The sequence below is a fragment of the Delphinapterus leucas genome, chromosome 20 (genome assembly GCF_059928025.1).
Source record: "Delphinapterus leucas isolate spDelLeu-1000000601 "Yukka" chromosome 20, BTC_Dleu_Yukka2, whole genome shotgun sequence".
Classification (NCBI taxonomy): domain Eukaryota; kingdom Metazoa; phylum Chordata; class Mammalia; order Artiodactyla; family Monodontidae; genus Delphinapterus; species Delphinapterus leucas.
This window is the reverse complement of record NC_143148.1, coordinates 33517587-33541065: the sequence shown is the minus strand read 5'-3', so window position 1 is coordinate 33541065 and position 23479 is coordinate 33517587. Positions and strand designations below refer to the sequence as shown.

The following is a 23479-nucleotide window of genomic DNA, read 5'->3' as shown; positions in this document are numbered from 1 at the left end:
AAAAAAAAAAAAAAAAAAAATCCACCTGCCAATGCAGGGGACACGGGTTTGAGCCCTGGTCCGGGAAGATCCCACATGCTGCGGAGCATCTAATCCCCTGTGCCACAACTACTGAGCCCGCACGCCTAGAGCCTGTGCTCCGCAATGAAGAGAAGCCTCCGCTCGCCGCAACTAGAAAAAGACTGTGCGCAGCAACGAAGACCCAGTGCAGCCAAAAATAAATAAATAAAATAAATAAATGAGAAAATTCATTTGAAGGCACACAGTGGTGTGTGACAGGGACAGTGAGCCTCCCGAGGAGGAGGAGGCCAGTGTCCTATTCATCGGTGTCTCTGGCCGTAAATGAACGACTTCTCCTCCTTCCCCTGCTCCCCTTCCCACCCAGGGGCCCCTCGGCTTCTGCTCCTGACACCCTGGAAAGAGGACCCGGGCCTACGTACCTGGCCTCTCAGTTTTCACACAGACAGGACTTCAACTCCATCATGTTGATGGCAGTCATGATGGTATATAAAGACGAGGAAGCAGGCTGCACAGGGACAGTGAGAACCAGGGCTGGGGAGGAGAAGGGAAGACCCAGGAAAGTGGCCAGGCAGGCAGAGGCGCGCACGCTGAGACCCTTGAGAACCCAGGATGCTAGGTTCCCCCTCCACCTGCTCGCCCCTCCGTGCGTTTGGGTGACAATCAGAGCCTTGACCCAGTCCAGGCTTCCCAGGGGTCCTTGCTGGGCCTGAGGAGCAATTTCTTGACCAGGACGAGATGGCGGAGGGTCAGAGAGTTTCCGGGGTGACTTGAACACATTTTCACAGAAGGCCACTTTCAGTCTCTGACATCCCTTTGAGGCAGTTAAATATTTTCACCAGGAAATGTCTTGAAATGCACCTCCCCGCCATGGATGGGCGGGCTTTGAATAAATCAGAAAGGGGTGAGGCACAGGCACCAGGTCAGAGAGGGCCAATGGACACAGAAAGCTGTGGGCCCTGGCCCTTCCCCTCTTTCTCTTCTTCCAGGACCTGTGGGGGTCACTGAGGCACAAAGGGAACACGACACACACGTGCCTGCTCTCACGGGTCTTACGGAAGCACCATGAAACAAGCTGGGTCACATGAGGGATACAATGGGCGCAGGTGAGGTGACTACCTGTGGCAGGGAGCCTTCGTTAAGCTAAGTCAGGGAAGGCCTCCTGGAGGAAGTGACATCTAAGCTGAGACCAAAGGGTGAGTAGGAGTTGGCAAGGGCAACAGTGAAGGGGGAAGTTATTCCAGGAAGAGAGAACAGCCAGTGCAATGGCTCAGAGGTATGAGAGAGAAGATTGACTTGAGGATGTAAAAAAAAAACAAAACAAAATGTGTGCCGAAGGTGATGTGGGGGGGTAGAGTGAGAACGGGGGAGCCGGCATCAGGGGAAATGAGCCTGGAGCCAGCGGGCCAGTTGAAATCCTCTAGGAAAACAAAGACACGGAACATGCACTTGGCAGTCCCTAGAACTATGCTCGATTTCTGTGCCAACAGGCCTAGGTTACACTGGTTGGGCTTCTGGGCTTAGGAGGTACGTGAAAGGCTGATTAATGAAGATCATCTGGCAAACAGCCGGTGCTCAATCACTTTAATATTCTTCTCTCTGTTTACTTCCTTGTCTGCTGCGGTGATCGCCAGCGTGTCTGAGTCATTAGAACTCCCGAGTATCAGCGTATCTCAAAGCAACTACAAAACCCTTCTCCTTTCCAGCTCCACTCAGTGAGAATCCCAGATAAATCCATTAACAGCTGGTGGGCTAAGGATGAACTTCATCCCGTCTGCCAAGAGAGCAAGTGAAGACAGGTGAGCTCGATAACAGAAAGCTTGTTTACGCCAGTTAAGGGAATGGTTCGAGCCTTTTAACAGCATCATGCACATTACTGACAAGTCATTCCTACTTAGACCAAGTAATATATTTCTTCTTCCTGATTGCTGCGTCAATCAGGATAGGCTAGGTTATGTTGCAATGACAAATAGCCTCAAACTCTCAGTGGTTTAAAACCACAAAGCTTTGTTGCTTCCACATAGATCTGCTGGGGCTCTTTCTCTGGCTGGAGGTTCGGAGTCATCCTCACTCTGGGACCCAGGGTAATGCACCTGTCATCTTCTGGAACATTGCCAAGTTCTGGACCCAAGGAACTGAAAGTTCTGAAGGCTCTCTCACTGATAATTAAATGTTCGAATCTGGTTTGACAAACTTTTCTCCCACTGCCAGTTCAGAACTGGTCATGTGGCATGTCACCAACGCCAAGGCGGCAAGAAGAGCAGCGCTCTTGAATGCTTCGGGGCAGCAAGCCAGAACAACTCAGAGAAACTGATGTTGAAACGAACTTCCCATTCTGTCCAAGTCTAAGATTCAGGCATCTTGCTAGTCTGCTTCTAATTACTTGGGATTCATGAGTTTTGACCTTGCCAAGTTCAAAAGCAATTTAGAGGAAAAAAGTTACACCAATTTGAACAGCATCTATCAGCTTAGGGAAAAAATTATGCAAATTACAAATGATTTTTATCTGCTTGCTGACACTATAACATGTCTTCATCTTTACCGAAAACCAGGAAGACTGCTTTTCTTTATACACATCCTATGATGCTATAGTCTTGTTTGGGTAACCAATAACAAAAGTGAATAGAAATAGGATGTTTCGAACCCTTTGGAAACATCTATCGCCTGATCATAGATTCTAATTTACCAAGAGCTCACTACGGGCACGTCATTTTTCTAAGTGTTCAGCAAGGATTATCTTATGACATCTTCCCCTACAAGGAGAGTTGTTATTATTCCTATTCTACAGAGGAGAAGATCAAAGCCCGGAAAGGTTAAGCAACTTGCCTAAAGTCATACAGCCAAAGATCACCATGTTACATTACACTCCTGTATGGATAAAAAACAAGAGGCTCATTATAAATAATTCTGTTCTGTCGTCTGGGGGCAACAGATCCCTTGAAAGTAAGAGGGGGCATCTCTTCCAAAACATTCCCTGCTTTGGAATTCTCCTAGGTTCAGAGGCATCACCATCACCAGCCGATTTGGTGAGATTAATGAGATCCTGCATGGGTCTGGCCGCTGAAGTTTGCAATCATCTGGGGAAAGCCAGCCTAGCCCTAGATCTCTACTTTAATCCCAGCAGCTGAAACATTATTTATCCAGGAAAGCACATGACTGAGAAGAAGTAAATGGGGCACGGGGTGGTCTCCTGAGCTATTAGTCGCACAGGGGCACACACGCACACACGCGCACACACACACTCACTCACGCGCACACACGCGCGCGCGCGCGCACACACACACACGCACACACACTCACTCAGATGCCTATTATTCAGCCTCGTGCTGGAAATTCCCAGCCATTTGTGTCTGTGTTTTTCTGTCTGGCCTCACCCCTTTGGGGAATGTACAGAGAACAAAGGAGAGCGAAAGGGGAATAACAACAAAGGGCAGAGGGTGAGAAGAATGCAGGTAGCTACCACCCAAAGGACTCTGCAAACCTGGGAGGGGTGGGGGTGGGCTGGCCTGGTGCAGAGGGCTCTGAAACTTTGGCTAGGAGCCAAATCCCCTAATTTGGAAGGCAGGGCAGTGGGGGAGGGGGAGAGGAGGGGAGGAGGGGGTAAGGGGCAACTGCTTGAAGGTACAGATTCCCAGCTCTCCCACCTCTGCAGTCTGAACTCAGCAGGGCTGAAGTGGGGCTCGGGAGTCTGTACTTTTGACAATCTGTGGCTCACGCTTTCAGAAATAGTGATTAAGATTGAAGTCCTGGAGAAAGACTTCAGGTCATATTCCAGCTTTGCTGCTTACAAGCTGTGTGACCTTGGGCAAGTCACATACGCTTTGAAAGCCTTACCCTCGTCATTTGTAAGGTGGGAGCCCTTGTACGTAAAGAACCTAGTATATTGCCTGGCACATGATAAACATTAAATAAACAATGGCTATTTTAATAATAATAATATTTTTATTATTATATCTCAGAGCCCTGATTGCTCTATCCAAGATTTCAGAGGCCTCCAAGTCTCTATGAAACGCTGCACTAATTGTGAGGAATCGCTTCAGCTAAAGTTTAGCTCTGTAACTGAAAGAGAAAATAAAACACAAACACCCCAGCATCCCTAGGGAGGTGCTCTGGACTGAGGGAGAATAAAATTTCCCCACTCTCCAACCTCTTCTGGCACATGAAGAGTTCCTTATCTGAGAATGTGATGAAAAGAAAGGGACAAGCATTTTCATTTCAAAGCCTCCGTTGGTGTCTCATGTTGCTGAAAGGGTGGTATTCGGGGAGAGGCTGTGGGGCTGTGACTTCGCCTCCAAGCTCCTTCCTGGGGGTGGGAATGGGCAGAAGCAGGAGGGACTGGACTTGGGGTGGAACAGGAGAGCTACTGCGCACTGCTAAGGGCAGTACTAGAATTTGCAGGGTCTTCCCTGGCGGTCCAGTGGTTAAGACTCCGCTTCCATTGCAGGGGGCGTGGATTTGATCTCTGCCTGGGGAATCCTGCATGCCGTGCAGGCTGCAGCCAAAAAAAAAAAGAATGTGAACCTGGCGCAGAGGCAGCAATCTCAGATTCTTGCAGGAACCTCAAACGCAAACGTCTATGGGGCTTGGCAGGTAGGAAAATGAGGGAAGCAATGTGTAAGAAAAATTATGTGCCCATCATATTCTGTCTTTCCTTGTCCTACTTTTGATGAAGACTTGGGCTCAGAGAAAAATATCCTTAGTATAAGAAAAACAAGAGAACGGTGATGATAAGTGGCAACTGACATGGCCACAGGATCCAGACCACCAAGAGGTGGAAAGGATGGTAGAGAACTGGGGGTTCTCAGCCTGGCCTGCCCCCTCTCAAGGGGCAGCCGCTGCTCAGGCCCTGCCCACTGTCATCCTGGGGGTTAAACCACCCAGTGGGACTAGACCTTCTGAATCACCTGAGAGAACATAGAAAAGTGGGCTGGTGTGTGTAATTTCCTGATTTTTATTTATTTATTTATTTATTTTGCGGTACACGGGCCTCTCACTGTTGTGGCCTCTCCCGTTGCGGAGCACAGACTCCGGACGCGCAGGCTCAGCGGCCACAGCTCACGGGCCCAGCCGCTCCGCGGCATGTGGGATCCTCCCGGACCGGGGCACGAACCCGTGTTCCCTGCATCGGCAGGCGGACTCTCAACCACTGCACCACCAGGGAAACCCAATTTCCTGATTTTTAAATGTTGCCTCTAATTTTTAAAAATACCATGTAGACATCAAATCTAAGATGCCTTTGATTGCAAAACATTCTGATATTTAATAAACTACTAATAAAGAACAAAAGACCTGTCAATTAAACTGTGACAAGTCATTGATTGTAGGACAAATCCCAATTCCAAAGATGTCACAATGTGAAAAAAAAATATGCCTCTAAGAATCCATGAAATACTGTATAATAATAAGCTGGGCTTGGCCTTTGGCACCTTGTACAGTTTCCAACCTACACAACTGTACGGAACAGCTCTTATGATGCCACCTCGGGCACTGGAGGTTTATACTTGGGTCATATCAATGAACACCCGAGTCCCTTGAGGAGTAATCCCTCTTTGATCTTTAACTGGACCAGCAATGAGTCAAGGCAGTAAAGAGGAAAATGTGGCCCAGTTTGTTCCTGTGGGTCACTAGATCACTAATGGTGATACCAAGGCCCCCAAGATGGTGGTTTAGTAGGCATGGGCCAGGGGTGGGGTGGTGGTTCATACGGGATTCTGATTCCTGCCAGGGATGGGAGCCACTAGAAGTCTCACACCTGATTTTATACGTGGCCCAATGTCACATACCTGGGCAGAGCAGAGCCAGGCCAGAGACTCAACCCTCCCCAGCCCCATTCCCAGTGCCCCCTTCTCCTGCTGACTGTAAAGATCCTGCCCCTCTGCCCCAGGGGTCTCCAGTACTTCTCCAGAGAGCCTTTTGTTTGTTTGTTTCTTTGTTTTGGCCACACAGCTTGGCATGCGGGAACTCAGCTCCTGGACCAGGGATTGACCCATGCCCCCTGCAGTGGAAGCGCGGAGTCTTAACCACTGGACCACCAGGGAAGTCCCGCTTTCCCAGAGAGTCTTGGCCTCTCCTTTGTTCCATCCTCCGGAGGCTCTGGTGCTGAGCCTGCCCTAGGAAAAGCAACTTTATTTGATTCACAAGACTTTTCAATTTTATTAGTAAAATACAAAATGGCACAGACATTGGTGATAGTGTTGGAAAAGCAAAAGGATCAATCAACTCCTTCTGAAGTCCTCCCCAAATTGTCTTTGTACCTGTCCTGTTTGGCGGAGCTCACAAAATCCGTGGAAGGGGGACACGCTGTCCCCAGCTGCTTTCTCACAGAGGGGAGCCCCTTCACGGGTGCCTGTCCCTTGAAGGCTCCCAGGCCAGAGGAGCCCCCCAAAGTGCATTCAGATCCGCCGTCTTCCTCTCTGAGCTGTCAGAGTGCCGCCAACCGGAGCCAGGCCGGCAGGGAAACACGGCTTCCCTCTCTCTGTGGACCGGAGCCCTGGGTGCTTCCTCCCAGCATCTGTCTACAAAGGAGCACGTCACCTGTACCTGGGGGAAGCCTAGCCCATGGGACACCCCTCTGAGGGAGGGCAAAGAACACCATCAGAGACAATCGGAGGGAGGTGGGGAGCTGCCGCCAGGCACCTGAGAGGTGAGACCTGCAGGTCCGGCTCTGACTGCGGGGTGCTGGCCGGCCCGGTGAGCCTTCGGCCCCATCCAGGCCTGCCCCGAGTCTTCAGTGCCAAAAAAGAGAACCTCTGACTTCATGCCCACAGCTTCCCTCCCCTGCCGGTCCCTCCCCACAAGACAGAGTCCCTTTCAGAAGTAAACACGGGAACCTCAGCTTTCCCTGGTGGATTTTGATCTCATGGAAATTCCTGGCCCTGCCTGCGGGGCGGATGAAGGTGAGGGGAGAAGAAATCAGAGTGCAGAGGACAGTGTTTTCAGGGCGCGAGAGGTGGAAGAGGACCCAGGCCGCAGGAAAGAAAGAGAAAATGCCTGACTCGGGTCCCTAACAAAGAAACGAAGGAGCTGCAGCTGCTCCCTGGCTCCTTTCTCGGAGCCTGCAGGCCTCCCCTCCTCCTTCAGCCTGTCACTCGTCTCAAAGCCAGCGGGGGCGGAGGGGGGGGCCTTCAAAGTTGGTCTCTGCGCCTCAAGTACCCCAGCCTAGCCCCCCCCAGGGGGCCCACACTGCTGACAACAGGGCAGGACCTCCAGGTCACAGCGTCCATGGAAGTGCCGGTCTCATCGATTGGCAGAGACCATTTCTTCTGATGAAGGTTGAGAGGCTGCACCCAGGGTCTGCAGAAAGGGGTCTCTGGATCAACTAGTGATGCCTGCCAGGGGTACAGGCTATTGCCACATATTTGCTGTCCCTCTCCCCTTTCACAGGTGGGAAACCAGAGGTATGAATGCCTTGATGGATTTCTGGTGGGCCTGGGACTAGACCCCCCCGACCTTCACGCTCGTAGTCAATGCTCCTTCACAGCACAGACGGGGCAAGGCAGCGGGTGGGAATCAAAACCACTGGATAACTTCATTTCCCAATCCCATGATGCCTACCTGAGGGCAGATCCTTCGCTGGGATCAGTCCCAGGAAACACCACACTAGCCTCATGCAAGAAAAGACAGGTCCCCAGCTGGGGCATGGGGTCTATACAGGGGGCAGGGGAGCTAGCACCGCAGGTGGCCGGGGTGACTGGCAACCACAGCGGGACCGAGAGACACGATGAGGTCTGAGGGAGTGGGGAGAAGGGGCCTGGCCTGAGGCTCGTTTGTAAGAAGGGATGACTGTGGTACCCGCAGGGGTATGGGTCAAAGGGGCCGGGCGTTCAATAAATAATTGTTCACCGGGGCTGGCACGGTATCTAAGGGACCCTCTAACCAGCCAACAGCAGAGGGGAGTTTTCTGACTTGGGACATTGGAGTGAGTTGTGGAGGCCACCCCCTCGGTCCGCAGTAGGTCAAGGATGGTCAAGGGTGGCCTCCAGGAGCTGAGGGCAGTTCCACCCAGAGGATCCCGCCTCTTCGCTCCAGTCACTCCAGCTTGGGCCAGACTCCTGGATGAGGGTGAGTGTGAGGATGGGGGCCCAGGCAGCTGAGTTGACCAGCTGGACGCAGGCAGGCGGGCAGCTCATACTGGCACCAGGACGTACGAGTTACTGCCACAGCTCCGGGGGACGTAGCGAAGCCCCTCCACCATGTCTCCTGCCATCTTGCGGGGGCAGCCCTGAAGGCTCTGGTAGGCAAACATGGCCACCCCCAGGCAGAAGAGGAGACCGAGGAAGGCCAACAGCCCCGCTGCCTGCCTTCGGGTGGCTGCCTGGGAGTCGGGGATGGGAGTGCTGAGGGCACCCAGCCTCTGGGGGTCCACGGTGGCATGAATGGGCTCCTTGACCTTGGGGGTCCGGCTGCCAGAGGCCAATGGATCCGTGCTGGGGACCCCTTCAGATGATACAGGGACCACGAAGACATCGGACACACTGCCGGGCCCCATGAAAGCATCCGTGTGAGCTGAAGTGGGACCCAATTCTTTAGACCCTAGAGAGTTCTCTGGCGTGGGGTCCTGTCCCTTGATCCACCCAGGTTGGCCTTCGGACCCAGTGTTGTCCTCTGGGACTGTGTGTGAAATAGTGAGGGCCTGGGTGGAGGGGGCCTGGGTGGAGGGGGCCTGGGTGGGGAGGGTCTGGGTGGAGGGGGTCTGGGTGGAGGGGGTCTGGGTGGAGGGGGCCTGGGTGGAGGGGGTCTGGGTGGAGGGGGCCTGGGTGGAGGGGGCCTCAGAGGCTTTCCCGTCAGCCTCGAGGTCTGCCCCAGGTTGGTAGGCGGTAGAACTCTGCCAAGACGTGGTGGTGGTGACGGCAGGCTTGTTGAAAAGCTCAGTTGTCTCGGGCCCTCCATCCGGAGTCTTTGAAGTGGAGGGGGACCTGGTCCCCCTGGAATCAGCCACTACTGGTGGCAGCTCTGGGGAGGTCCCGAAGGCCCTCTGTGCCTCCTGGCTACTGCTTTCGCTTGTGAATTTGGTCTCTGAGGCCTCAGACCAGTCCATCCCCCTGGTGGCTGGGCTGGTCCTGGGCTCACCCACGCCGATTTGCTTCTCGAATGTGCCGCCATTTGGAGCCCGAGCAGCAGCCTTGCGGTCTAGATGCTCCATGGCTTTCTGGACCCATTTCTCCTGTGGGTCAGCACAGAATAACTTTTCCTTCATGGTCTTCAGGCTGCAAGGAAGGAAGACAAGGGACCCAGTGATGCCCAGATGCCATGCGGAGTAGGGGTATCATGCACATGCACTGCAGGTGAGCAGACCCGGCTAGAAATCCTGCCCCCACCACTTACTAGCTGTGAGCTATGAGTTCTTAGCTGGGGCAGCTCAGCTTATGGAACTTCCGTGTTCTCACCTGAGAACCGGAAAGAGAGCCCTACCTTCCGCGGGGTGACCAACCATCCCAGAAAAACTGGGACTGAGGGCGTTCTCAAGATGCGGGTCTTTTTGTGAAAATTCCAGCAAACTGGGACAAGTGGGTCACCCTACTTCTGTGTTATTGTAGAAGATGAAAATGATGTAAAGCCCCTGGTTCAGAGTAGGAGATCAGCAAAATAATAACAATGTTAATAATAATGTCATTAACATGAAGGTGGGGGCTGTGGGCTGCAAGTTTTCTGATTGGGAGAAGATGTCACCGGTGTTCTCTGGCAAGCTTGGTGGTAGGGCCTCCTCACTCTGGAAAGGACTCGATGTCATAACGTCCTCTTCCTCCTCTCCCTCGGTTGCAGGCTGCCCTCCGGACCTCTACCCTCCTCTCGTAGTGTGTATCCTCAGACTGAAAGGGCCCCTAGGGAGCTCCAACCCTATATATGGTGGCCCTGCTGGGACCCTGAGTGCCACCCAAATCTTGAACTTCCTTTGAAGCTGTGTGTGGCTGGTTTACTACCGAGACCACAGCTCAGAGCTGGCGGGGACCCTTGCTCCACGCCATGACCTGTGCTAGGCATTTTGCCTGGTTAAACTTCACACCCATCCTGTAAGATGGCTACCACGTGCACCCCCATTTTACAGATGAGAAAACCAAGGCTCAGAGAGGTAATGTAAATGTGCCTGGCTCCAGTATGCTAGGAAGCCAGAGAGGTCCAGAAAGCAAGCGTGACCCTGTAGGCACCACAGGTGCAGTGCTGCCCTAGTGCCATCATCCCCTCTCTGGAGCGTCCCACTTCCCCTTCACCTACAAAATAGAAGCATATACGTGGGGGAGTCTGGGGGAAGCGAGTCTTGACAGGTGAGCAGAGAGGTCAGGCAGTAGCACACATGCTCCTCTTAGTAACAATCAGTGGGAGGAAGTACAACTTCCTTTAGCTGAGACCCTACTTCGAAGGCCCACTGGCCATTTCCTGTTGCCAGGACTCAGGGTCTGGTTGAGTCTGGCTGAGGCCGCTTTAAGACCCAAAGGTCAGTCCTGGGGAAAGGCCTCAGGGCTGGGCGATTGGCAGTACCCAAGAAGGACCCCAGAGGAGCAAGCAGCCACGATGGCCAGGGATCCCAACAGCCAGAGGGGAAGCTGGCTTGGCTTGACCCCTCCCCAAAGTCTCAGAGGAATTCTATTTCCCCATCTGTCCAGTGGTGATAATAACCTTGGCCTCTCCTATTGCCAGCAGCTTCTGGGCCCCCTGCCAAGCACTTTAGTTTCATTATCTCTTTTCAGCTTCCCCAAACTACCCACTTTACAGATAAGGAAACTAAAGCGCAGAGGGTAGGCAACATGACCAGGGCCACCCAGTCTGTAAGTGGTGAAGCCAGGATTTGCACCAGATCTGTTGGCGTCTGGAGCCTGCACATTCAGAGCACCGTGTTTTCATCCCCCATGAAATCCAGCAGGTTCGAGGGCTGCATAAACACCCTTTGGCCCAGAAGGAATCATCACCCTGGGTGGCATCTCCAGGCCACGGCCGTTCAGAAAGCCACAGCTCATCTTTGCCCTGTGGCACAGATATTAAGATTGGCGAGGAGGCTAGCAGGTCAGGAGCAAGAGAAGCATTTGCAGAGGCCCTGGGCCAGGAGCCCAGCTTTGGGTGACAGGATGTGGACACAGATTAGCGGAGGCCAGGGAACCACCCCCGGGGCCTGAAAGGAACTCAGAGGCCAAGAGAGCAGTACCTACATGATGGCACGTTTGCCGCATGATTCTTGATTTCGTTGGTAGTGAACTAGACGAGCCACGGGGATCTCCGAGGTCATTTTGCCGCACGTGATGTTACACTTCTTCACACCGTGGTGCTGTCCTGAGCCCACAGAGGCCCCCAGTCAGCAGGACTGTCCATGGGCATCTGGCTTCCCAGCCCCACGCCAGCTTGTCCCCGCCGCGCACCCCCCAAACCAGAACCGATGCCCCACACCCTTGACCTCAGCCCCCTGTCCCGGGCCAAACCTCTCTATGCCTCAGTTTCCCCACCTGTAAAATAGAGACAGCAATTGAACCTACCTCAGAGGGTTGCTGTAAGGTGATGAAAATGAATTCTTACTTATAAAGCTCTTATTGCTTGGCACGTTGTGTTTAATTTTAAAAATGAAATCGCTATAGTTGGTTCACCCAGGGGAGAGGAGTGTGAGACTGACAAGGATCTGCCTGAGGTCACACAGCCAGCAAGTGATGGAACAGGCTCTCCTGCCGGGCCTGGCTCCCGGCCCTTCTGGGCCCAGGGCGCTGCCCTTCCCCCCACCATGCTTTTACTCCAGTAAAGTCACCTGCTCAACTATCGCCCCCTCCCAACCATATCCCATCCATCCCTCTCAGCCTGATCCATATTCATGGATTTCCGCAACCTCTGGGACACACCCAGACCTCGGTCCATCCACAGCCCACGTGTATACCCTATGACACACGCGTACCCTCATAGCAACAAACACAATGACACATATATATATGCCCCCCATCCCCCCAAAAAACACATAAAGGCATACATGCAACCAGGCACACATAGCGGATAATAAAATTTTTTAAATATATAAGTACGACCACCTTCTAAGGAGTGTGCTGAGTAGGTGATCCTTTGTTCTGCCATTAAGAGCCAGGATGATTTTGGAAGCAGTTTCTTGGGAGGAACGCAATGGGCCATTTGGATTCCCAGGGCAAGCTGGGAGCAGGCGTAAGGAGGAGGAATGGAGATGCGTTGTACATGGAGTGGGGACAGAGTGAGATGGGCGGGGGCCTGCAGATGGCTGCGTCCCACGTGGAGCCAGACAGAAACCCCAGGACAGAATGACGGTGACCCAACAGAGAGCTGAGAACCCAGACATTTTATATAAACATTTGAAGTGGTTTGCATTGCATTTCCACCTTCCCCTAAAATCTCCAGCAAAATTTACTCTGTTTGCTGTAAGCTCTAGAGGGGTATGCAAAAAATGAGGAAGAACCTGAGTGTCAGATCTGGGCCAAGGTCATATGCAGCAGAAGCATGACCTTAGAGGGTTTTGCAAAAATCTAGAGGCCAGGACTTCCAGGGCAGTGGAGCTGAGGGAACAAACTAATTTAGCTCTGCAGAGCTAGGGAGGCCCCAGGTGACCCCCACGGGGTTCCACCAAAACACACACAGCTCACACACAAATACTTATGTGTGTGGACATGCAAACCAAACACGCTCCGCCTTCCCAAATACAGGCGTGCACACACACCTTCTAGAATCTGCCACCCCTTCTCTCATCATTTCCCCTGCCTCGGCCCACCCTGCTCTGTGGGAAAGAGGGTGCAGGGCTTGCAGGGTGAGGCTGGGCCATCAGGGGGCAGCAGTAGTAGCCCCGAGGTGGTCGGCGGGCTCCCTGCCGCTGGTCCCTGAGTCACCGGTAGCCCTTTCTCTCTGAGGAAACAGGATGTGAAAGGCGCTTTATCACCCTCCTTCTCCCACAATGGGACCTCAGAATGACTCAGCTGCAGCCTCCCCAGGTCCTGTTGAGTAGAGCCAGGAGCCGGCCCCTGGACTGGTGTGGCAGGTGACTTCCAGAGGAATCCCCAGAAAAATGGTGCCCCCGGATGGCCTGGACCCGGGAGACGCTGTCCAGCGGGCAGGAGGGATAAGCTCGGGCAGGTCAATTTGCTCTTCTGACTTGCTTCCACTGCCCACCTCCAGGGCTTAAAGAGCCACAGAGCCGGCCTGTCCTAAAGTCTCCGCCCTCTGCCGTGGTGCCCGAATGGCCCTGGCCAGGCTCTGTTCTTGGTTCTGCTTGAGAAGGGTGTGTAACTAACTGGGGCGTCTTTTCTTCTCAGAGCTGAAATTTTCTTTTCTGTAACTGTCATATTTCTACTACCTGTCATATGAGTGTCAGGAGGACAGGGACCTTGTACGTCTTGGTGTCACAGTGTTTCCCAGCATCCAGCATAAGGTAGATATAAATATTCATCGAAGGAAATAATGTCTCAATCCCTTCACACACCTCCCCATCCAACTATCCATCCATCCATTTATCTGCCACCCCCTTGTCAATCCCCTACCCATTCCCTGCCACCCACCTGTCTACCTCCCATCCATCTCCACTCACCCTGGTCCGTCAGTCTATCCGTGCCCCACTCACCCACCTATCACCTGTCCATCCCCTACGCATCCTCCGCACCCTTCATCTCCCCACCCCTCCATCTCTCACCAGCCCACTCACACATCTTTCATTATACATCCATTCATCCATCCACTTTCTGATTCAGGCAACACTTGTCTGAATTACTTTTGAGTATCTGCAAAGACCCAGACCTTCTTGTCCTTAACCCTGAGCTCCTTCTCCCGAAGGTGCTGGTGCTGAGCTTGAAGAGAGCACCTAATCCCAATAAATGTTATCAGATCACCATGTTTACTCAGTCAACCCACAAACGCCGACCTGGCTCTTGCCAGGCGCTGTGAGGAGTAGAGGGATGAACAAGGCCCATCTCTGCCCTCGGAAGTCTCCCAGCCTGATGGACAGCTAAGACATAACCACAAAGTATCAGAGCTTTTCTTAGGAGAGCGCCTACTGTGTTTTGGACCTTATGCTCAGCACACACACATCTGCTCTCATTAATTCCTGCAAAGGGATGATTTTTATCCCCATTCTGAAGACGCAGAAGCTGAGAATCAGAGAGGTTTAATGACTTGCCCAAAGCCACACAGCTGCTTAGTGGCAGATCTGGTTTTCCTCCCCGCCCCTAGACATCCACTCTTCTAGGCTGCCTTAAACACCAGGTAAAAACACCGTGTTCCAGAACAGACCCCAAATGTGCCAGGGTTTACAGGAGGGAGAGACCACTTCTAGCCGCAAGTGATCAGGAGACGTTTCTTAGAGGAGGTGTACATTAGGCTGGACCTCAAGGACTGTTCGGAGGATTACAGGCAGGAAAAGATGGGAATGTTCTGGGTCTCTGGGTATTTGGGTGGTAGAGAAGGCTTGAGCCATTGCTCAGCTGTGTGTCCTGGACGAGTGATTGAGGTTCTCTGAGCCTCCATTCCCTTACCTGTAAAATGGACATGGTAACACCTGCTTCTCAGGATGGTTATGAGAATGAAGCTTTAAAAATATCTGGACCCTTAGAGCAGGGTTTTCTCAACAGCAGACATCACTGACATCTTGGACCACATAATTCTTTGTTATGGAGGCTGTTCTGTGTAGGACATTTGGCGTCATCCCTGGCCTTTATGTACGAGGTGCCTGAGCACCCCCCAACCAAAATGTAACAACCAAAACTGTGTCCAGAGATTACCAAGTGTCCCCTTGGAGGCCGAATCCCGCACTGAGGAGTGCTGCCCTGGAGACACCCATGCGTCCCCGCCCAGCTCCCTCAACGTCCCCTTCTTCCCTGACCCACTACTTAAAACCTCAACACCTTCCCCACCACCCCCGACTCCCTGCTTTTTTAAATCACAGCGCTTTTTTCCTTCTAACAGACCAAATCTGTTGATTTTGAGGATTGTCTGTCTTCTCCAGTTGATGCTCAGCACGCTGAGGGCTGGGATCTCTGGCAGTTGTATTCACTGATGTGGCCCCAGCACCTAGAATTGTGCCTGACACATAGTAGGTGCTCAGCCAGTGAATGAATCAACAAAGTGCACAAGGAAGCACTTTGTGACATATAAGATCCTAACTAATGGAGACATAGAGGAATTTTAATTTAAGTTCGACTTGGGCCTGGACCTGACCTGGATTTATCCTCCCCTGCCTTCCCCCCACCCACACCCTAACCAGGGGGGCAGACGACAGCAGCTTAATTCAGATTTTTTTTTCTCTCTTTCTTGTTGGAGCTTGAGTGGGAGTGAATGCGTCAGTGCTTGGGGAGAAAAATTCACTGCTCTGACTTCTATCTGCAGGTTTGTTATATAAAGCAGAGGAGCCTCTTGCCTGACACAGCCCTGCAAACCCACATTTGGGAACTGACGCCGCCACCCTGCACCAGCCAGGGCAGTAGCCACGAAGTCCCCAGCCCCCTTCTGGGCCTCTCTGGCTTGTGGACCACTCCCTAGTCCTGCAGGGGTTCCCAGGGGCTCTCTCAGAGGCACAAATGTCAGCGTGGCTAAGGACTTCCAAGATGAGCCCGGCCAAATGCCCAGTCTTAAAGGAGGAGAAACTGAGGCTCAGAAAGGTTGAAATAATGTGAGTATGTCCCAGCAAAACCAGTGACCAAGATTAGGGCAGGAACTTGATGATTTTGAAGCCTCGGGCTGCTGGATAGAGCATCCAGAGTGCCCCCAGGATCCCCTCTCCATCCTAACATAGAAGACCTCCACCTCCAGCTTAGTATAAGTAATCCCTCCTCCTCCCACTTTCAAAGCGTCCTCATAGGCATTAGAGCCTCACCACATGGAGGCAATAGCTATGTTTAAACGTGCAGCAGCTGGGACCAAAGAAGGTAAGACCCCACTCAGGGTCAGGGCTATGGCAAAGCAACCTCCATCGGAGTCCACGTCTTCCAGTACCCACTATCCCCAAACACCTCGGAGCTCAGTGTTCTAGCCCAGGAAGCAGGAGGGCCAGCGGCATGAGGCCCGCACCACACCACCCACCTGCTCTCTGCCCCACTGGTGGGTTTTCCCCAAATAGAGGGACTCGGGGGACAGTTTGCTCCACGGAGGTGCTCTGGAAGCTGGAGACTGGTTCTCATTTTCCCAGCCTGGCTGTGTGCCCTAAGACAGCCTCCCACCCTCTCTGAGCCCCAACCTGCCGGATGGCCCGGGTATTCCCTGAGGATGGGGCTGACTCAAACGGTTCTTGAAGGCAGTGTGATGCACAGATGTGGTGAGCATGCATCCACACTCTCTCCTGCACCCAGTCTTACCCTCTCCTGCCCTACTTGCTGGCTGTGCATCCTCAGGCCAGTTTCTAAACCTCTTTGGGCCTCCATCTTACTCATGTTGGGTGGGATGGATACATCATGGCTTATCAGGTCCCAGGCTCCAGAAAGCAAGTGACTGGAGGAGCAAATGTTTCTAAGCTATGCTGGTAGGAGAAAGGCAGTATCATGGGGGAGACACAGGCAGAGGGACTGGGGGCTACAGGCCAGAGGAACAGTGATGAGCCGAATTCATGAGCTGTAATGACCTTGACCTCCACTGGTCCTGGGCCCCCTACTCCTGGGAAGGACTTGAAATCAGGGCAGGAGAAAGTCCCAACTGTGGCTTAGCCCGGGGCCAAGCTGAGACTCAGGAGTCAGGGCTGAGGGTTACAAATTAACCCTGTGCAGGGAGACCGGCCCACAGTCTGCCAGGGCTCCCACCCCAGCGCCCACCAAGAGCATCCTCGGGCTTCCCACAGCCCCACCTCCTGGCACCCCTCCACCTTGTGCTGCTCCCACCACGGCTGCCATGCTGTCGCCACCTTGCTCACCGGGCCAGGCAGGGACAGTCTCCGAGATGGTAAATCTTTCCAGCCGGAGGGGCAGCCCTGAGTCGGGGACCGCCAGCAGGGAGATGCCCAGCCCCCTCCAGCATATCAGTCAGGAAGGGGCTGCCACGGATCTCAGCCTTACACGGGCAGGGTCCGGGGGCCCTCATGGAGGCCTGAGGGGCAGAAGTGGGGCTGGGGGCTCCCCAACCCCGCTTATGCCTGAGTCCACCACACTCACCAGCCAGCAGCACGATCAGATGGCCGAGGGCGGTCAAACGGAGCAGCCACGAGAGAGGTGGAAGAGCCATGGTCGAGGGGGTCCGGGGTTGCCGGGGCAGGCGGTGGGGGCCCTCGTCGGGCCTCGGTGCTGTCCCCTCGCTGCCTGAGCTCTGCCGCGGTTTATAATCGGGCTCCACTGCCTCTGCCTCGCTCGCCCCCGCAGGCAGCAGGCAGGCGGTGGGAGGGGAGAGGAAGGGAGCGTGTACAGCGACTGAATTCCTTAGCATGTTGCCAAGGAGCTGAGTAGGCTCCCAGGCTCTGGGTGAGGACTCCTGGTGGGGGTAATGGGCTGGCTTCTCATACAGGGACCCGCCTGCGAGGCTGGACGAAGCCTGCTAGGGTTCAAAGGGCCTCCCCTCCTCCCATCTGCTAGGGCCACCTTCCTACTGGGAGCTGGCACACGTCCTAGGGTCTGACCTGGGGCCCTAGCTCCTAAGTGGGCAGTAAACCAAAGGACAGAAGACTAGAGAATGCTGGCTGCGGGCAAGCCAGGAGGACACAGGGCCCATCAGTCTGGGTCTGACGAAGTCTCCTTTGTTCTGGGAGGTAGCTCTCCCACGCCAGGAAGGACCTCCAGCCCTTACCTCTTAAAGCCCCAACGCCTGGGGGACCTTGTTCATCGAAGCATCCTCCGAGCCCAGCATGCAGCCTGGCACACAGTAGGGGCTCCGTGCAGCAAATGCCTGCCGAAAGAATGATCCAGCCCAACTTCATAGGGACAAATGGGCAAACTGAAGCCCAGAGAGGGGGCAGAATCATGCCAGGTCATAGAGGTCATCAGAGCAGAGAACCCACCTCCCGCTGTCACAGAGAAGAGTAGACGTGAGCAGGGCGTGGGCAGTTCAGGCAGGACACAGGCAAGAGCCCCGGCATCCCTGCTTCCAGCCCCGCTACCTGTCGTTTCCTCATTTGCACCCACTCCCATAGCTGGCTCTGGCCCTCTGTGAGCCCACGGGAAAAACACGGCTGCCAGCCTCACCCCTGGTAGCTCAGGGCCTCTCAGTTGGTCCTTAACTCAACAGCATGCTTGAAAAAGTCGGGCCCCTCACGGGGGCTCCATCTGTACAAGGAGGGAGTTGGGCTTATCCACTGAGGAGGGAGCTGCGCAGCTCTGACTTTCTAGGTTCTCTCTTTGTTAGAGGTGGTGACAACAGGACCAGGCATGATCGGCCATCAGCTCCCACCAAACTGGTATAAGGGCTTGCTGGTATAAATGGGTGCAGCACAGCTTCTTTCATGGCTGCTTTCCCTGCAGGCAGTGGCAATAATGCCCAAGACTGGAAGAGTCTAACAGGAGCCTAGCCCAGTCTGGGACAGGAGTTAACTGGGAAACCACTCCCGTCTAGGCAAGTCTGGGCTGCCAGCCAGAGCAAAACCAGTTTGTGAGGCACTGTTGCAGGCTATGGAGCCAGTTGGTCTAGGCTGGGCTGGGTGGAGGGGTCACAGCGCCCAAGGCCAGGGTACCTCTCTCTCACCCAAGCACAGTAAAGCTGCCTAGGGTGTGGAGCTAAGAGCCTGGACCCTCCTTGACAGGGAGGAACACCCCTGGCACTGGCCAGTGTCCACTCAGGCTCGGAGAATCTGTCGCAGCCCATGCAGATACAAAGCTAGTAACCTTCACGTCCCTCGGTGTATAGCTGTTGAGGCCCAGGGGCGGACAAGAAGTGAAATAAACTGAGGTCCAAGGCTTTCTGTTCTGCCCAAGTAGGAGCAGATGAAGAAAAGGGGGAGGAGAAAGAGGAGGGGGAGGGCCAGGGATAGGGGACAAGTGGGAGGAGGAAGGGGGAGAAATAGGGAGGAGGGAAGGGGGAGAGGGGAGAGGCGAGAGGCAAGTCCTGGGAAGCCCCACACTTCATAAAGGACAAGACCTGGGTTGGGCCAGGTATTTGGGGGTAAAGACCCTTGTTCCCTTGGCCCCAGACTATGCTCCAAAGAAGGATTTAGAAAGCAAGGGCTTTGGGATCAGATGATCCTGGCTCTGCCACTATCTCTGTGTGATCTTGGGCTGCTTCCCTGCCTCTCTGAGTTCACACTTACTCTGAGATAGGTACTGTTTTAAGTGCTTTGTATGACTCATTCAGGAAATCATGACAACAAACCCAGGTGTAAGCAAAATGCCATTATCATGGTCCATTTTATGGATGGGGAAACTGAGGCATGCAGAAGTTAAGGAATTTTCTGAGGATCACCAGCCAGGAAGTGGGGGAGCTGGATTTGCCCCAGCCAGCTGGCTCTGGAGTCTGAGCTCCTGATCACCAGACTACACCACCTCCCTCCATCCCCACTTCGTGGAATGCTGTGAGAATTGAGTTTGTGCCCTTAAGGTGCCAGTTCAGAGCCTGGCACGAAACAGGTGCCAAAACATAGATATAACACTGTTTTTCTTTGTTCAGCCCTTGGGAACGTCCTCTACCTTCTAGTGGCCCAACTTTCCCTCCCATAAAATTGGAATGGTCACCCCACCTATCTCATCAGGGTGTTAAGAACTGAGTTTAGATTCAATTCAGACACAGGAACCAGGCTTTTAGGTTGGTGGGACCTGGAGACAAACATGACTCCACCACTTATGAGGGGTATCACTTTGGGCAAGTAACTTAACCTCTCTGAGCCTCAGCTTCCCCTTCTGTAAAATGGGATGCTAAAGCCACCTCATCAAATCACTCCCTGGGGGAGTTCATAAAACTAAGGACTCTCAGAGTACCTGGCACACAGAAACCATTGGTGTTTGTTATTCAGCCCTGATGTGTGCCTGGCACTGTGGTGGGACAGTGTTGGTGGAGGAGCATAGGCAAATAAACCAAAGTCTTTGCCCCAAGGAACCCCAGCTCACTGGGAGGGAGAAGATGCAAATCCTACCAGGGATTCGAAGGCTACAGGCCTTAGGAAGGGAGAGAAGCCTTTGTTCTTGTCTGGGAGTCAAGGAAGGCAGGAATGAGAGACAATATTTCAATCAGAAGATGGACAGAGGGACTTCCCTGGTGGCACAGTGGTTGAGAGTCCTCCAGCCAATGCAGGGGACACGGGTTTGATCACTGGTCTGGGAGGATCCCACATGCTGTGGAGCAACTAACCCCGTGCGCCACAACTACTGAGCCTGCAGACTAGAGCCTGCGAGCCACAGCTACTGAGCCTGCGTGCCGCAACTACTGAAGCCTGTGTGCCTAGAGCCCGTGCTCTGCAGCAAGAGAAGCCACCACAGTGAGAAGCATGTACACCGCTTGCTGCAACTAGAGAAAGCCCGCGTGCAACAACAAAGAACCAACACAGCCAAAAATAAATAAGTAAAATAAATTTATTTGAAAAAAACGATGGGCAGAACATTATCGTTTTGAAAAATCTGTAAACAATAAAGAAGAAATGAAACAAAGAGCTTTCCTATCTCTACCACCAAGATTCAATGATTAGCATTTTTTCATATTTGCTTCATCTTTCTTCTTTTTTTTTTTTTGCTAAGCCATCTCAGAGTAAATTATGGATGCCCGATACTTTGCCCCTTGAATTCTTCAGCATGTACCTCCATTGTATAGACATTGTCTTACATAAATAGAATACTATTATCCCACCTAACAAAACTAACAATGATTCCTATGTCTTATAATATTTAGTTAATATTCAAATTTCTCCAATTATCCCAAAATGTATTTTAAGTTTCTTCTCCTTCCCTCCCTTTTTCTCTCTCCTCCTTCTTTCCTATCTATCTATCTACGTATTTATCTATCCATACATATCTATCTATCTATCTATCTATCTATCTATCTATCTATCTATCTATTGAACCAGGGTCCAATCTAGGTTCATGCAGTGCGTATGGTTATTTCTATTTATTGTATGATAGACCTCCTTTACATTTTTCATGACATTGACTTTCTGAAGAGTCAGGACCATTGTCTCACATGCTGTTCTCATTCTTTTTTTTTTTTTTACGGTACACGGGCCTCTCACTGTTGTGGCCTCTCCCGTTGTGGAGCACAGGCTCTGGATGCACAGGCCCAGCGGCCATGGCTCACTGGGCCCAGCTGCTCCGCAGCATGTGGGATCCTCCCGGACCGGGGCTTGAACCCGTGTCCCCTGCATCGGCAGGCGGACTCTCAACCACTGCGCCACCAGGGAAGCCCTCATTCTTAATTTATTGAATTGTTTCATTGTGATGTCATCTAATTTGTTCCTTTACCTTATGTATTTCCTGTAAACTGGAAGTTAGATCTAGAGGCCCGTAGAGCTTGGCTACAAATCCTTGGTAAGAATCCATTATGAGTAATACTTTGTTCACCAATCACATCCACCACGATGGACAGGTTATTCCACTATTCTTGAGAGATTGATGGTCGACCGCTAGATCTCTCCACTGCAGAAGTGTTATTCCCTTTGTGATTCATAAGTAACTTGCCATATGCAGACAGGCAGGATTTTGGCCGACCATTCCAGGCAGAGGGAAAACTTAACCAAGGTGGAAAGCACAGGACCTATGCAGGGGTTGGGGAACGGTCCAATGCCATTGGTTCTGAGGAAGGAGTGGGCCAGGAGGCTGCAGCTGGATACTTTGAAGCTGGAGTGAGGAAAGAGAATGCTATTCAGGGGCAAAGGGGAGCTGGGGATCTTCTGAGCTGAGGAATAACTAGAGCTGCGCTGGGCAGCAGGCAAGTAGGTTCTCTCAGAGTCGGTGGGATGGTAGGGATGGGGGTCTTCCCACCCATACCTCTGCAGGCCCACAGATGGCTGGGGCCCTGCATGGGTGTCCCACAGAGCAGGGAGCCTGTGTCGTTCTTGTGGAACATGAGAGATTCCCCCAGCATTGGAAGCAGAACAGAAACAACATGGGGATCCGGGTGGGGAGCCCTGGGCACCCCTGTGGGGTCCCAGGATGGTAGGAGGAATGTGGTGGCCAGTGCGGTGGTCATCTCCAGGGCCCCTTGGGAACAGCCTTCCCTGCCCCAGCCAGTCCTGCCCAGCTCACCTTTTGTGACCAGTAAAGAGGGCTACCCGCATGCACTGGGCATTTCCTCTCTCTGTGCACATGCCTGGCCACACCCTCTTTTTTAGTGTGGTAAAATATACATAGCGTAAAAATTAACATTTTAACCACTTCTAAGTGTTCAGTTTAGTGGCACTAAGTACATTCACATTGCTGTGCAACCATCACCACAATCCATCTCCAGAACTTTCTCAACTTGCAAAACTGAAACTCTGGACCTGCTAAACAATAACTCCCATTTCCTCCTGCCCCAGCTGCTGGAAACCACCATTCTGCTTTCTGTTTCTATGCATTTGACTCCTCTAAGAACCATACAGTATTTGTCTTTTTGTGACTGACTTATTTCACTTATCACGATGTCTTCAAAGTTCATCCATGTTGTAGCAGGTGTCAAAATTTCCTTCCTTTTAAGGCGGAATTATATTCCATTGTATGGATAGACCACATTTTGCTTATGCATCCATCCATCGATGGACACTTGGGTTGTTTCCACCTTCTGGCTATTTCAGAAAATGTTGCAATGAATACGGATGTACACATATCTGCTCCTGTCCCTGCTTTCAATTCTTTTGTGTGTATGCCCAGAGGTGGGATTTCTGGATATGGTAGTTCTATGTTTAATTTTTTGAGAAAGAGTCACAGTGTTTTCTACAGCAACTGTACCATTTTACATTCCCATCACCAATGCACGAGGGTTCCAATTTCCCTACACTCTCACCAACCTTGTTTTTTTTTTTTTTTTTTATAATAGCCATCTTAATGAGCATGAAGTGGTATCTCATTGTGGTTTTGATTTGCATTTCCCTAACGATTAATGTTGTTAAGCACCTTTTCACGTGTTGGGTAGGAAGAAATTTTCCTCTACACTTCTAGGTCCTCCTGGCTGGTCTAAGAATTAAAGTGACATGAGACTGATGAACAGGAGAAAATCAAACAAAAGTTTAATAACTTGTATATATGGGAGAGGCCCAGGAAAACTGAGTAACTTGCCAAAATGGCTGAAACCTTCACATTAAATGCTATCTTCAGCTAAAGACAAGAGGTCGCTGGGGGTAGTGGTTTGGGACTTCAAAGGGGAGGAAGACGATCCGCAGGGAGATAGAAAAAGCAAATGTTTGGTAAATAAATGTTCGCTGGGTCATGCAGAGACAACGGGACACAGAGTGGATCCTGATCTCTAGATGCTGTCGAGTCCTCCCCACCACAGTTAGCCCCATATTCTTTGCAGATACCTCTGGCGATAGCTCTATAACTGTGACCAGTCCTTTATCTAAATTCTTTCAGGCAGTTAAGGTGGAGGTAACAAGGAAAACTTCCCGAGTCTTCTGTTTCTTAAAAATAATCAGCCTAAGTCAGTCCTCATGCCAAAGAGACACATTCTGGGGTGGGAAACA

At 52.3% G+C, this 23479-nt stretch overlaps 1 protein-coding gene across 3 annotated transcripts; it reads right to left on the bottom strand.

Annotated features, from left to right (window-relative positions):
- Positions 1–8111: 8111 nt before the first annotated feature.
- Positions 8112–18717, bottom strand: CX3CL1 (C-X3-C motif chemokine ligand 1). Of its 3 annotated transcripts, none has more exons than XM_089903135.1 (3): positions 17698–18717; positions 17073–17223; positions 8112–9224 (listed from the first exon to the last, which is right to left on the bottom strand). In XM_089903135.1, exons 1-3 carry the CDS (start codon positions 17870–17872, stop codon positions 8144–8146), a joined length of 1407 nt encoding a protein of 468 aa, XP_089759261.1. In that variant the 5' UTR covers positions 17873–18717; the 3' UTR covers positions 8112–8143. The 3 variants fall into 3 exon arrangements, with proteins under 3 accessions (XP_089759261.1, XP_089759260.1, XP_089759262.1); XM_089903134.1 differs by adding an exon at positions 11160–11280 and having other exon boundaries at positions 17073–18715; XM_089903136.1 differs by lacking the exon at positions 17698–18717 and adding an exon at positions 11160–11275 and having other exon boundaries at positions 17073–17160.
- Between the last annotated feature and the right edge of the window lie 4762 nt (positions 18718–23479).

Coding starts and splice junctions, on each gene's coding strand:
- CX3CL1 (XM_089903134.1), bottom strand. CDS start 17,340: ATGCTAAGGAATTCAGTCGCTGTACACGCTCCCTTCCTCTCCCCTCCC. Junction 11,281..17,072: donor TCTGATCGTGCTGCTGGCTG/GTGAGTGTGGTG, acceptor CTGTGGGCTCAG/GACAGCACCACGGTGTGAAG. Junction 9,225..11,159: donor TGCGGCAAACGTGCCATCAT/GTAGGTACTGCT, acceptor CCTTCCTTGCAG/CCTGAAGACCATGAAGGAAA.